Source organism: Stegodyphus dumicola, chromosome 1, assembly GCF_044657685.1.
Source record: "Stegodyphus dumicola isolate Sdum_Otavi_A_Nest chromosome 1, ASM4465768v1".
Classification (NCBI taxonomy): Eukaryota; Metazoa; Arthropoda; class Arachnida; order Araneae; family Eresidae; genus Stegodyphus; species Stegodyphus dumicola.
The window spans coordinates 52,307,502-52,321,885 of NC_140768.1; the positions used below are offsets into that span (position 1 = coordinate 52,307,502).

General features: G+C 34.8%; 1 protein-coding gene across 2 annotated transcripts in view; it reads right to left on the bottom strand.

Moving 5' to 3' along the window:
• The window catches only part of LOC118199287 (uncharacterized), a 122,458-nt gene extending 108,345 nt beyond the window's left edge, over positions 1-14,113 (bottom strand). Inside the window, exons 1-2 of one of the 2 annotated variants that reach the window (XM_085814399.1) lie at positions 13,780-14,113; positions 11,121-11,193 (exon numbers count right to left, since the gene is read on the bottom strand). In XM_085814399.1, the coding sequence (XP_085670525.1) occupies positions 11,121-11,193; positions 13,780-13,862 (156 nt within the window). In that variant the 5' untranslated portion in view covers positions 13,863-14,113. The remainder of the gene's footprint in view (positions 1-11,120; positions 11,194-13,779) is intronic. The other variant, XM_085814403.1, reaches the window with a different exon arrangement.
• Between the last annotated feature and the right edge of the window lie 271 nt (positions 14,114-14,384).

Here is a 14,384-nt window from a genome sequence, read left to right on the forward strand (position 1 = left end):
GAGGTTAGTTACATTTCTGAAGTTCTGTAACTGCTGTGTCGAGAATTCCGACTAACTTGTCAATCGAAATTTTTTCATTTTCAATAACTTCTTTGGCACTTTCTTCACTATCGGTAGCGGTATTTTCTTGCTCTAGAAACATATTACAGATTTCGCCATTCATTAATTGACTGATGATTGAGAAGCTTTCTCATCACAATGAGAAACTTCTTTTATATCATCTTCATTTATTACCGCTTTTCCACATTTCTTTACAAAATCCGTTAATTGGAAAATTTCACCTTTGTTATGCGATATCCAAAAACCTTTAAAATTCATGGCTTAGCATCATCAAATTTAGCTGTCATTCACTGTACATATTTGGCTAGGCATCATGAGCTTAGCGACTAAAGACAAGTTATTCTGTTAAATTTTATCTTGCTTCTATCGTGCACTGAGACAATTAAGCCTGAATTGTATTAGTTATTTATTATACTTATGTCTATTTCTTGCCCATTCTTAAGGCTTATCAGAGTTCTAAATAAATAAATTCTCACATATACTTAAGCCTTATTGACAGCCAGCGCTAGTTATCTTACCGCCTGATGCAGTCTCCGTGGGTGCTACATTCCTTGCAAGCCCTGGCGCTAGTTCTGGGTTTATGTGAATAACAAATTAGTTATTCTTCACCTAGTCCTAAATGTAATCTTTGGATCTATGAGTATCATCAACAAAATCTATTTTTAGCATACAGAAAGACATTTTTGTTAAATGTTTCCTCGTTAACATTTTTTAACGCATTTAACTTAAATCTGTAATCCCTGCCATGCGTTATGTCAACATGAAAGGTTACCATACACCTTTGTTATTCAATTACTAACATAGAAAAAAATTGTTTAGGCATTGCTACTACATGAGTCATTACACAAATTGTCATATTTTGATAAACATGCAGTGATAAAAGGAAAGTACTATAATAAATAATGATTTGCCAGGTTGGCGTCAGATCAACAATGTATCTGTGTGGAATGTTTCGGTTTGAGAAGTGTGCCAATTAAATACCCAGCAAAAGAGCCAAATTACTGATCATACAAATTTATGCTAAAATGACTGTTTTTTCAATAACAAGGTATTTTATTTAGTGTTGAAGTGAAATTAAGAATCGGAACTCTCCAAATCTTTCATTATGCATGGAGGGGGAATCAAATGCATATGCGTAAAGCCTGCTAGAAAAACATTGGTAGTGGATTTGAGGTCCGGATTTTAGATCATTCCGGATAATAAACATCCGGATTTCAAACTTTGTACTGTATTTAGTAAAAGTTTATATTTGTTCTAAAAAAAAACACACACATACAAAATGTTTTATTCCTATGTGACTGATTGCAAGCATTCAATTTCAAAGCCTAGAATAATTTTAGATTTTTCACTATTGCAAAGTAATTCTTTTTTATTCTCTTTAAGTGATCAGTTAAAAAGTAAATTAGAATGATTCAAAATTAATTTATCCCCTGTAGTATCTGTTGAGAATCGAGCATTTAATTAATATTATGTGCAGTTTCAGTGGCATCATTGTTTTATTGTTTTAATATGTTTTATGCATCTGGCATCACTATTATTTTAGTCATTCTAAAAGTTGTCGTGTAAACAATAAGATGTACATAACTTCTCTTTATTTATTTTTTTATTTATTGATTTTTTTTGTTTGTTTTGTTTTGTTTTGTTTTGTTAATAAAGTCCAAAATTCAATTAGCCATCACTCTGTTTGTTAATTTTATAACAAGTTATGGGTTTTAGCCACGTTTAACTGTGCAAATAAATTAACGATGGCTATGTTGACGTATTTGAATCAGGAATATTTTTTACTTTCGTTTACGATTTCAACACTTCCACCTGAACAGTATATAGGTAGTTGTTACAGTGTACTGATAGCCTTTTATTTTTGCTGCATATTTCCTAGTTAATGACGACGTAATATGGAAGCTAAAAATTTTGTTCACTGTACCAAATTTAAAGGTTTATCCAACTGGACTGATTGGAAATTTGAAAGAACTCTTTATTTGTGCTTAACAACTGTGCGGGCATCTTCGATAATTCCCTTATCGAGCCAAAAGCTCCGGCAGAAAGAGCGAATGAAAAAAGATACGCGAGTACAACGAAGCCACAAAAGTGTATGCAAAGGTGAATGCGAAAGCTGCTGTAATCATTCGCACAAATGTATAACCAAATGTGTTAAATTTGATCCATATGCATGGTAATTCTGCACTAGTGATATGGAATGAGATATTAAGTAATTTTGAGAAGGAGTCAAGCGTGAAATTGGACACTCTTCTGCAACAGTTTTTCATTTTTTGGATCGAGAAAGAAGAAAGTGTAATGCAATCACTTGCACATTTACGTATACTGTGGGTGGATCTTCAACATGAGCAAGAGTTGAGCAGCGAAGGAAAGTTGCCACAGAACTTCCTAGCACCACGAATCTTATCTATTCTTCCTGATGACAAATATATAGAGTTCAAATCACAGTGGGATTCAATGCCCAAGATGGAAAAATCACCTGAAAAACTGATCAAACAGATCAACATGCAGCTGCAAAGAAGAAATCAAGAGCTAAGAAACGAAAGTACAATAACATTTGTGGCAAATGCTAATTACAGCGCAAAACATAATGGAAAGAAATGGAAGAAGGGTGGTAAGAAACCTCAGATGGTCAGCCAATCCCAACCCTTGACAACAAATAATGCCAAAACAATGAACAGACTTAAAAAGACTGATGGTGTGAAAGGTTTCATTTATTTCAAGCCCTACCATCACTTTGACAAACAAGCAGAAATCACAGTCGGTAACAAACAGAGAATACCAGCATATGGCTGTGGGGACACTGACATGTGCACGATGGTTGGAAACGTACAAAAATCTGTTGAGCTGACTGATTGAGTTGAGTTGACTGTTGAGAATCTGTTGAGTTGACTGTATGCATTAGAAATTGGCAAAAATTTGTTATCAGCCTCAAAGTGAATGAAGTGAGGAATCTCGAACTTTGGTGATTCAGACGATTTTTGTCGTTTTTTTCGCAAGGAGACCCCAGATAATATACTTTTAGAAGCTCCATGTTTATCAAATGGACTCTTTGAACTAAATGCAAAACCAGTCAAGCCTCAAGGGGGTTCTGCTGCTGCAGCCTACTTGGTTGACAACGAAATGACAACTCCTTTTCCTGAGATGGCAATGAAGACAACGACAAAATTGTCATTATCCCTTTGGCATCGATGACTTGGTCATCAATGAATACAGTATGTGAAACAGTACTTGTGCCAAAATGGTATCGATTTTATCAATGATGGACTATTTTGTGAGCCATATGTGTATGGTAAACAAAGTCGACGAACATTTAAACCAAAACGATTCAAAACACAAAAGTCTGGTGAGATAATACATGCAGACTTACTCGCATCTCCAGTCTTATCAAGAGGTGAAAAGAAGTACATGTTAGTGATTAAGGATGATTACTCTAAGTTTCAACATGTAGAATTTCTGCAACATAAAGACGAAGCTGTGGATAAAATCAAGCAGTTTCTTGTTCGACCAACAAAGATGGCATAAATGTAAAAGAACTGGTCATAGACGGCGGTCGTGAATTTGACAATGATAAATTGGTGACTATGCCATATACACCAGAACAAAATGGATTGGTTGAAAGAGAGAATCATACAATAATGAATGCAGTTCACACTATGATCAAGGATTCAGGCCTACCACAGTTCCTATGGGCAGAAGCAGCATCTACAGCTGTCTACGTTCTCAATCGAACCGGACCAAGTAACACTACGGGAAGATCTCCGTTTGAGGAATGGTTTGGACGCAAACCGGCAATCAACAGAATTTGAGTTTTTGGATCAGCTGCATTTGTACATGTACCAAATGCCAACAGAGGTAAATTAGATGACAAGGCTATAAAGGGCTATTTAGTTTGTCATTGTGATGATGATGGGTATCGCATTTTCATAACATCAAGGAATGATATGATGATGATGTCATGTCTATGACAAAATGCAATTATATAGGTTCGAAGCTGTCAAAGACAGCTTTTTGTCAAAGGCAGCTATCAGTATAAAGTAGGTCCACTGGGTCTTCAATGCCGATGTCAAACAGTCTGGCCTGGAATGCTGGGCAGCTGAAGATGTGATGGAGAGACAGTGGGATGTCATCTGGGCAATGAGGACAAATGTTGGTGTAACTACGCTGTCCGTCTGCAGAAATCCTCATCTCTTTTAAGTGATTTGTCCTAAGTCTGGTTATGATAGTCGATATGGCTCTGTCACAGTTCAATTCCGGGATGGAGTTTCCTTTAACTTGACTGATTAGTCTTTGGCTGGCAACTGCATTGGCATCAACGAGGGTTATGCAGTTGGATGGCTGAGGATAATCACGGGATGCCTTTGCAAGTTCATCGGCCTTCTCATTACCAAAAATATTTACATGAGCCGGTATCCATTGTAAAATGCAGGATCTTTGGGCAGCAATGATTTTGTTTGTGAGCTCAATGATCTGATGAATGAGTTGACATTTGCCCTTCTGGAGCGCTTGCAATCCTGATCTACAGTCAGAGAAAATGATGACGCCCTTGGAACTCTGGTCTTCTTTAGAGAGATAAATCTCCAGAGCACTTTTGATAGCGACAAGCTCGCATGTATACTTGGAGGCGATTTTCCCAACAGGAACACTGTGGCATTTCTGCACTCCGTCTGGTCCGATGAAAACGACTCCCGCTCCTCCTCTGTTCAGACTGGAGTCGGAAGAGCCGCCTGTGTAGGTGATCGTCAGATCTTGAGTTAAGGTCGTGAGTTCCTCAATGGTATGGTCGCCCTTTTACTTGATTATTGCGGTGGGATCTTTCTTGGTACAAGGCTGTAAGAGATTTAAATAAATTTTTGTTTGGGGGAGAGGGCACAAAATGTTGTAAGGCTCTTTGGAAATTTTGAGAGTCTCATATTCGAGGTTGATGTCATTTCTGATATCTTGGTCATGTTGGAGGGTTGAGGATTGTCACACCATGCCCTGAAGGTTCTACTTGAGATATGATGTTCAGCAAGGGTTTGTATTTTGTTGGTAAATTTAATTGCTATTAATTTCCTTCTGCTCTCCAAGGGAGCGAGGCCGCATTCCTTTTCAATTTTATGTTATTCGTTGATGAAACAGCTCCAGTGATTATTTTAGAGGCCCTATATTGAACAGTGTCTATCTTTTCTTTAACAGTAGGCCTTGCCGATGCCCATATGGGTGCTGCGTATTCTAGAACAGGCCTGACGATGGAAGTATAAGTATTCTTGAGGGTTTTGGGGCTTGATCCCCAAGAGGCACCATAAAGTCTTTTAAGGATGTTTAGCTTTTTCAGTGCTTTTATTGAAACATGTTCAAGGTGTTTAGAGAATCTCAACTCTGCATCTAGAGTCAGTCCAAGATACTTGGGGTTAGAAGTTTGTTTGACTTCAGAACCTAATAGCTTTATAATAGGATGAAACGAGCTTCTACTTTTTCTATCTTTTGAGAAGACACAAAAGTTTGTTTTATCTGGATTAATTTTAAGATCTTTTGACCAGATTTCAATGCCTTTCATACAGGCACTGAAATCTGGTATGATACGATAAAAAGTGCCATTGTAGTGTTCAATGAACAGCAAATCGACACTACTTCCCAACCTTCAAAATTAGCATCTAACATCGGTCTATCAAACATATGAAGTTTATTTTGGAAGATGATCACGGTGATGCAGACACACAGGGGGCTGGCGATCTGTGCACTGATGAATGAATATGAACCAACACAGATGACTGCGCGTACATTGTGAGATCGTTCAGCTATCCAACAGCCTGTCAGATTTAATGACTACGATGTGTACAACAGCATTCTGAAGTTGGAAGAGCCTAAAACGTATGATGAAGCAACGAAGTCTCCTGAATACGCCAACTGGAAACGAGCCATGGACAAAGAAATGGCTTCGCATGCCAAACATGAAACATGGCAACTTGTTGAGCCACCTCACGGATGTAAAATCCTTGACAATCGCTGGGTTTACAGAGTGAAGACAAATCCCGATGGCTCAATCAAGAGATTCAAGGCCCGTTTAGTAGCCAAAGGGTACACCCAGATGGTGAATATCGGCTACGAAGACACATTTAGCTCGGTGTATCGCTACGACACTATTTGAGCTCTAATTGCAACAGCAGCCAAGGAGAATTTTAACTTATATCAAATTGACGTGGAGACAGCATTCCTTTACGGTGACCTAACTGAGGAGATCTACATGCATCAACCCGATGGCTATAACGATGGAAGTAAACATGTATGAAAGATGCTTCGACCTTTATATGGCTTGAAACAAGCTGGACAATGTTGGAATGCCAAGTTTACTAACGTGCTGTAGAAACATGGTATGATAAAAAGTAAATCCAACAACTGCCTATTCATTCAAAATGATTATGGACATAAGATGCTGATGGCGATTTATATTGATGATGGTATTGTCGCTGTTCAGGACAAAGCAGCATTCTTCACATTTATGGACAAGCTCAAGCAACATTTTAACATTCGAGTAACGATGTTAAATTGTTTCCTTGGTCTACAAGTTGAATGTTTGAAAGACGGCTCACTCTTCCTGCACCAAGAAGCATTTACAAGAAAGATATTAGAGCGATATGGAGATGCTAGGACATCACACATCCCAGTACAGAAGTCGAGTCTCAAGGTCGACTATGGTCAACCAAATGATGACGGCATGATCAAGATCAAGGAGGCAAAGCCTCTCAGCAGTGAAATTACATACCGATCAGTAGTTGGCAGTTTGCTGTACCTGGCGATGGTAACCTGACCGGATATTGCTTATGCAGTGGATTTGATGTCTCAAATGCTGAACAATCATTCAGAGATTGATTGGGAAATCGTACAGACAACATTAAGGTACCTTCGCAATACCATAGGACACGGCATTGTGTACAATAATGAAGATGATAGAAGTTTGAAGTTGTTTAGTGATGCAGATAACAACTGATGAAGATAACAGCTGATAACAAGATGATAACAACAGCAGAAACATGCAGGTCTCGAACAGGTGTTATTTCTTTCTATGGTGGAAGTGCAATTACATGGCGAAGCAAGCTATAGGATGCCATATAAAATTTGACGACACAGGCAGAGTTCATGGCAGCAGCTGATGCCACAAAAGACCTGATATGGTTGAAGAGCTTGTTCAATGATATAACTAATAATGTCTCATTGCCCATCCTACAAATTGATAATCAGAGTATTATCAAGTACATCAAAAATCCAATGTTTCACGCACGCACAAAGCACATTGACCAAAGGTACATGTTTGCGCAAGATGAGTTCTCGAAGGGACATTTTCAATTAGGCTATGTCAGACGTAATGAACAACGAGCAGACATTCTGACAAAGGCGCTTCCAGCACCTCAGTTCCATTTCCAGAAGAAGTTGATTGGTGTAAAATCAGTCAATAAGTAAACGTTAATCTAAATGAACAATGAATATTTTTCATGCTCGAAGGAGACTGTTGAGAATTGAGCATTTAATTAATACTATGTGCAGCTTCAGTGGCATCATTGTTTTATTGTTCTAATATGTTTTATGCATCTGGCATCACTATTATTTTCATCATTCTAAAAGTTGTCATATAAACAATAAGACGTACATAAGTTTTCTTTCTTTATTTCTTTATTTCTTTCTTTATTTATTTTTTGTTAATAAAGTCCAGAATTCAATTAGCCATCACTATGTTTGTTAATTTTATAACAGCGATATTGCTTTGGGATTCAGCGATATTGCTTTGGGATTTACTAGTATGAAACGTTTTTCAATTTAAAATTTTGTTACATTTAATATTAAGAAACAAGTAATTTACAAGTTTTCAAATACATAAATGGTAATACAGTACAAAGCCTCTAACCCAGACTTCCATTATCCGGAATGATCCATAATCCGGACCTCAAAGCCACAAACTTACACATGCGTGTAATGCATTTGCACATGTGTGTAAAGCGTTTATGCGTGCGCATTTGAAGTGCGCGTAAAGCCAGTAAAATTACTCATGCGCACTTCCGATAGTGAAGAACTTAAAAGAGAAATTTAATTCCTTAATAAATGTAGTATTTCATCTCGATGTACTCCGTCTTTGATATGATTTAAATCAAATTCTTTGTCATTATAATTCGTTTCCTATAGTGAAGAAAGTGACACAGGGGTTATTGAAAACGAAAAAATTTCGATTGACAAGTTACTCGGGATTCTCGACACAGCAATTACAGGACTTGAACAGTGGAACTTTGTAACTGAACAAGAAATTATGTCTGTTTATAGAATTAAAGAGAAAGTATTAGCACAAAAAACGAAGCAACTTAAACAACTTACATTGATAGAAATGTTTACTAAAGTAAACGAATAAATATTAAGCTTTTTTTTCTTTTTTTTGTAAATTTTGATACCCTTTAGATCATGATTGCTCTTTATTTCATAAATTACGGTTTCATATTTTTAATTGTATTATTTCTGCATGCCATCTTACCAGATTTAAATTAATGATCTATAATCCGGGAAAAACCCCAATCTGGAATTGCCAAAGTCCTGACCAGTCCGGATTATGGACTTTAAACTGCAATAGTCTCAAATAGTTTTGTTACTCCATCAATATAATCTAATAATCACAGGAAAAATAACATTGGTCTAGACATAAATTTAATTTATGAAAATGTTACAAACATCTATATGTTAATTATTCTTTATAGAAATGTATGATTCGTTATGTACAGTACAAAGTTCGTGATCCGGACTTGTCCGGCTGCAAAAGCAAACGAAGCGCTTTTGCAGCTGAGGTTGGTGGTTCGGTAAAACCATTGAAACTAGTCCTGTGAAAATTTGAAAATATAATGCTGATTTTTGTTGTTTGACTTCCGAATTAGTGTTAATGTTTGGTGTTCTCTTTAGGAATTTTTACAGTACATTTAAAAGCCAGACGAAAGCTGGCCACTTAGCAACTAGTATAAAATAATTCAATAGATAAAAATAAACATATTTTCCTAAAGCAATGTTTTTCTGTACCGAAATTTAACATGATATAGAAATTCATAAACATATTTAATTTTCCCACTTAAGGTCTAAGCTGTTTTCCAACAGAAAGCTCTCTCAATCTATCTTCTATATTTTATGTTGACCATAACCTTTACTCAAAAAAAGAATGCCAAAAAAATAATATAGAATGCTGTAAATTTATATTTTCATGTTATAGCAGCACACTAATACAGCTATACACCAACATAAAAAGAATAAATGAAGTTACTTATAGCCACATTATTGTAACACAGAAACACATACAGTACAAAGTCTTTAATCCAGACTCGTCGGAACTTCGACGATTCCAGATTAGGGTTTTTTCTGGATTAGAGATCATCAATTTAAATCTGGTGAGATGGCATGCAGAAATTATAAAATTAAAAATATGAAACTGTAATTTATGAAATAAAGAGCAATTTTGATCTAAAGGATATCAAAATTTACAAAAAAAAGCTTAATGTTTATTTGTTAACTTTATTAAACATTTCTTTCAACGCGCGCATGTGTAAAGCATACATTACGCATAGTCGAAATTAGAAAATTGCAACCAGAAAACTATTTGATGTGTATTAGTCATATTTATAATGACGAGGAATTTGATTTAAATCATATCAAAGACAGAGTACAATGAGATGAAATACTACATTTAGTAAGGAATTATAAGCCGAATAAAATAAAAACATCTGCCCTGAAGATGAGAATAGTGCTGACAGATCAGCTTCCAGTTCATTGCACGGCGCGACGTTTTCCCAACCGCAGAGCCGAGCTTAATATTTATTTGTTTACTTTATTAAACATTTTTTTCAATGTAAGTTGTTTAAGTTGCTTCATTTTATGTGATAATACTTTCTCTTTAATTCTATAAACAGACATAATTTCTTGTTCAGTTACAAAGTTCCACTGTTCAAGTCCTATAATTGCTGTGTCGAGAATACCGACTAATTTGTCAATCGAAATTTTTTCGTTTTCAATAACCCCTGTGTCACTTTCTTCACTATAGGAAACGAATTATAATGACAAAGAATTTGATTTAAATCATATCAAAGACGGAGTACATCGAGATGAAATACTACATTTATTAAGGAATTAAAAGCCAAATAAAATAAAAACATCTGCCCTGAAGATAAGGAGAGTCTGAGAGATCAACTTCCAATTCACTGCGCGCCATGACGTCCCACCCCGCAGAGCAGCATGAAATTGAAAAACAGATTTCCGAATAGTTAGAGAAACAAAGCATATGCCTTTATCCATTTTTTGCAGCAATTCCACTTTTTGTTTGATGGACATTAAAACATACTTTCGCTTTGTAGATCCTTTGGCAGCTCCAGCATCGAAAATTCTATTTGACATAATTGAAAGTTCTAGCTTACTTTTATAAAATTGCTCTAACAGTCTGCAAAAAATAATAAGCTGGATCCAATTCGAAGATTAAGGAACAACGCAATCTGCAACATTAACTGAAATAGATACTTAGATAATTTTAGCCAAGCTTATACCGTCCGTTATACATTAAATGAGAATGTGTAAACGTATTATGCACATGTGTAACCGCATTAATGCCTTTACGCATGCGCAGAAAGTTTGTAGCTTTGAGGTCCAGATTATGGATGTCCAGATTAAAGACTTTGTACAGTATATGATATTCAAATAAGAGAAATTAATACTACAAAACCTTCTTTGAATGAAATATACTCAGAAAACATTTCTAAAAGATAAAACAAAAATTAAAAATAGCTAATTTCAATTACAAACACTTCCATCAAGTTAACATATTACACATAAAATTATATCTTAAACTTACCACTCGCACAAAAGGTGAATTTTTTTTTAAATATAATCTCTAAATGCTAATAAACTACTCTAGTATTTTCATATTTTATAAAACAGAAATTGTTTTATACAATAAAGAAGTGCTTTCCCTCCTCAATTTTTTAAACCACAGAATAAAAAGACAGATACAACAGTATACAAATAAAAATACACAAATGAAATGCACATAAAAATTACAAAACATAAAATACCTGTTGTAGAGTAGACGGCCTCAGTCGAGGATCTTCCCATGTTGTTATATGTTCAATATGGTTTAAGAAATAACTAAAATAAATGCACAAAAAAAAATATATAATTTTGAACAAAGGTTTGAAAATAATACATGAATTGGTGAATTGGGTTAGCCTATATTTTAGGGTGGCCCCTGGATTATCGCCAAGTTATTGTTTCATTTATGGTAAGACTAATTGAATGTTAAGCAAACCCTATTATGATGTGATTGGTAGCTTGATTGTAGTGAATTTGACTAATGGCAAAATATTTGTTGGATGTCAGTTAGGAAGTATGTTGTGTATATTGTATGCTTTGCATCATAAAATGGCAGCCGGTAGTAAATTGGGTGTTTGGTGGTATAGAACGAGAGAGAAGAAGGTGGGTTTTATTTTTATTTATTTATTTATTTATTTATTTATTTTTTAAGTGGTTGAGGACAGAAGAAAAGAAATGGAAATGTGTTGGATGCAATTCAACAGAATTATAAGTGTCCTGCTTGCACGAAGGAAATGTATATGGTCAAAGTTAAAAATCATTCACATGGCTTTAAATGTGTTTGTCGCAAGAAAGGTTCAAAGCTCATCATATTAAGCGTTCCATTAGAAAGGGAATACGGTTTGAGAAAAGTTTTTGGATGCTGTTAAGGAATTTTGCATGCCACATACTGAACACACAGAAATTTCTAAATAAGGTTTAAGTGGATATTTCTTTTGTGTAGTGCATGGATATGATAAGATGTATTTCCTTTTTTATGTTATTTTATTGTTTGATTTAAAATTCAGTTTATTGAGATTGCATATTTTTGTCTGGCTCTAGTGTAGAATTGGGTGCTCCTTCAATTTTTAAGTGAAAATAGATCGACGTGTACATGGACAAAGTCGAGTCAATGCGCAATGTTAAGTTTTGCAAGTCTCTGATGTTTTTTTAAGTGAAAATAGATTCATGCGTACATGGACACCGAGTTTGTGCAAGTCTTTGACTTGTTATTTTGGTTTTGTGTAGCGGCCATCTTAAAATTGCACCTTGCTGGCCAATCACCAATTTTCGCCAAGAGGCACCCAAAAATATATTTTTACCCATGAATTGTAATGCCAGTAAAGATTTTCTCATAGTATGAAATCAAAGTACGCTGAAAATTCAATTAAAATGCTTTCAAGACAAATACACAGTGTAAACAGATAGTATATATGTAAGAAAAATAAAGAATATATAAAAGATTAAATTAGCAACGGAAATTTTCCTTCTCAATTCTAAAGATAATAATCCCTCTCTGCACTGAGTCATTTCAAGACATATGTCATATGATTCTTACGTAATTATGATGATGTAAATGAAACTAAAACTCAACCAGCCAATAGCAATTTTACAGCAATATTAACTGTCCAATCAAAATACTTTGAAAACTGAAATTAACTCAGTCTGACTTGAGATTTCATCCTGAACATTATGCACTTGCTTTCCACGCTTTGGCCTAGCTAGACTGCTGGCTGTCTGCTGCTGATTTCTTGCTACAAAGTTATCAAAAATGTAAGCCTTTTGAAACAGGCACATTTAATGTGTCGACTTGTGTGTAGCCGCAATATATTGCTGAAAATAAAACTGAAGATTTAATCTGCCTTCGCCTCCAATTTTTTAGTCATTATGGATCAACACTTCTATGCCATCCAAATTCCTGCTCCTTAATTTATTACATATATATAGAGAGAGAGAGAGAGAGAGTAAAATGCTACACTTTTAGAAATTCAGGTAGATGATACGGATCAGCTCAAAATCAAATATAAAGATGGTAGAATATATGCATCTGCCTAAAAACGTGAATTACAGTACAAATACAATTTACACCTAATTTATTTTTACCACAATTATAACAATAACCAGGCTGGCAAGATAAATGTCATGAAAAAAACAAATCTAAAAATAATGCAAAGCTCTTTAGTGGTCTGGTTTTTGAAAAAGAAAAGCCTCCTCTCTGGATTATATTGAACATCAACTAAAATGTCTGATATGATCAAAACCTAAAAATTGTTATCACTTATAACAAAACCATTACTTACTACTCAATGAACCAATATTTTATAGATGATTAAATTTTATGTTCACAACATTTCCCTCTGATAACATTACAATAAGCATAACTGGAGAATTTCTGTAACTTGAAAACATAAATAAACCGTTCGTTTTGTCTATATCAAATGCTGCCTTTCATATAAACTAATCTTGCTCATCTTCTTTCCTTTGAGAGAATTAAAACTTAATGAATTTATTAATTGATTAATAAAGATAACACTCACGCAATAAAGGTAAATTTTTATAATTCAAATCCACTGACTGCTTGAAAACAGCTAACTTATATATTTGCTAAAAAGCAATATTCTGAAATACAGATAACACTAAGATTGTCCGTAGGATCATAAACTTGTTATTACATATATGTCAAATTGATTTTACGCTAATCCTCCAAAGGATTACAACTGCTTTTATCATGATATAAACATCATCTATTATAAACAAACATCTGACATTTAAATTGTGACAACGGCAATAATGTAAACAAATAAGGCACACAGCATAAATGAAAAGCACTACATATAAATGTAATTGCATAAACGCTTTAAAGAATAAATTGTTTAAACATACTATTGCCCAGTTCGAGGATCATATCGGCATTCCCAACCAGGAGGCAAAGAATCTTGCGCAGGTTGAGGATGGACAGCCGCCATTATTTCATTCCCGTGCCGATGTCCTGCTATCTTATTCTCTAAGGATCATACATGAAATAGAGATCTCCGACACCCAACTATTTTCGGAAGATAACGATCTTATGTCAGTTTTCATTTTGACTGGCGATTTCCTCCAATAACTTTAAATCCCTACGAAAAGGGATTTTAAACTGTTATTAACTAAAGGCGAAAATTTGCGTCTCTGATTTTTAAAGGGAAACGTTTAACTTCCGCAGACGAAAAAATTTGATCCGAAAACAAAGGCCATCACACGACCTCAAATCCAATTAATTCAAACTAGTAAGCGATGATTATTTTGTGATCATTATTTGCTGATAATTAATACTAATTACAATAGCCTTATCCAAAAAAAATTACTTAAAACTGATAAATTAATTCATCAACAGATGCGCCTTAAGTGAAATGGCGTTAAACTACTCAGCAGTTTCAGAAAACCATCTAAAAATTGTCTATTTTTTAATTGCAGAATTTGAAAGAAAATTGTATATACGAGTAACCCTC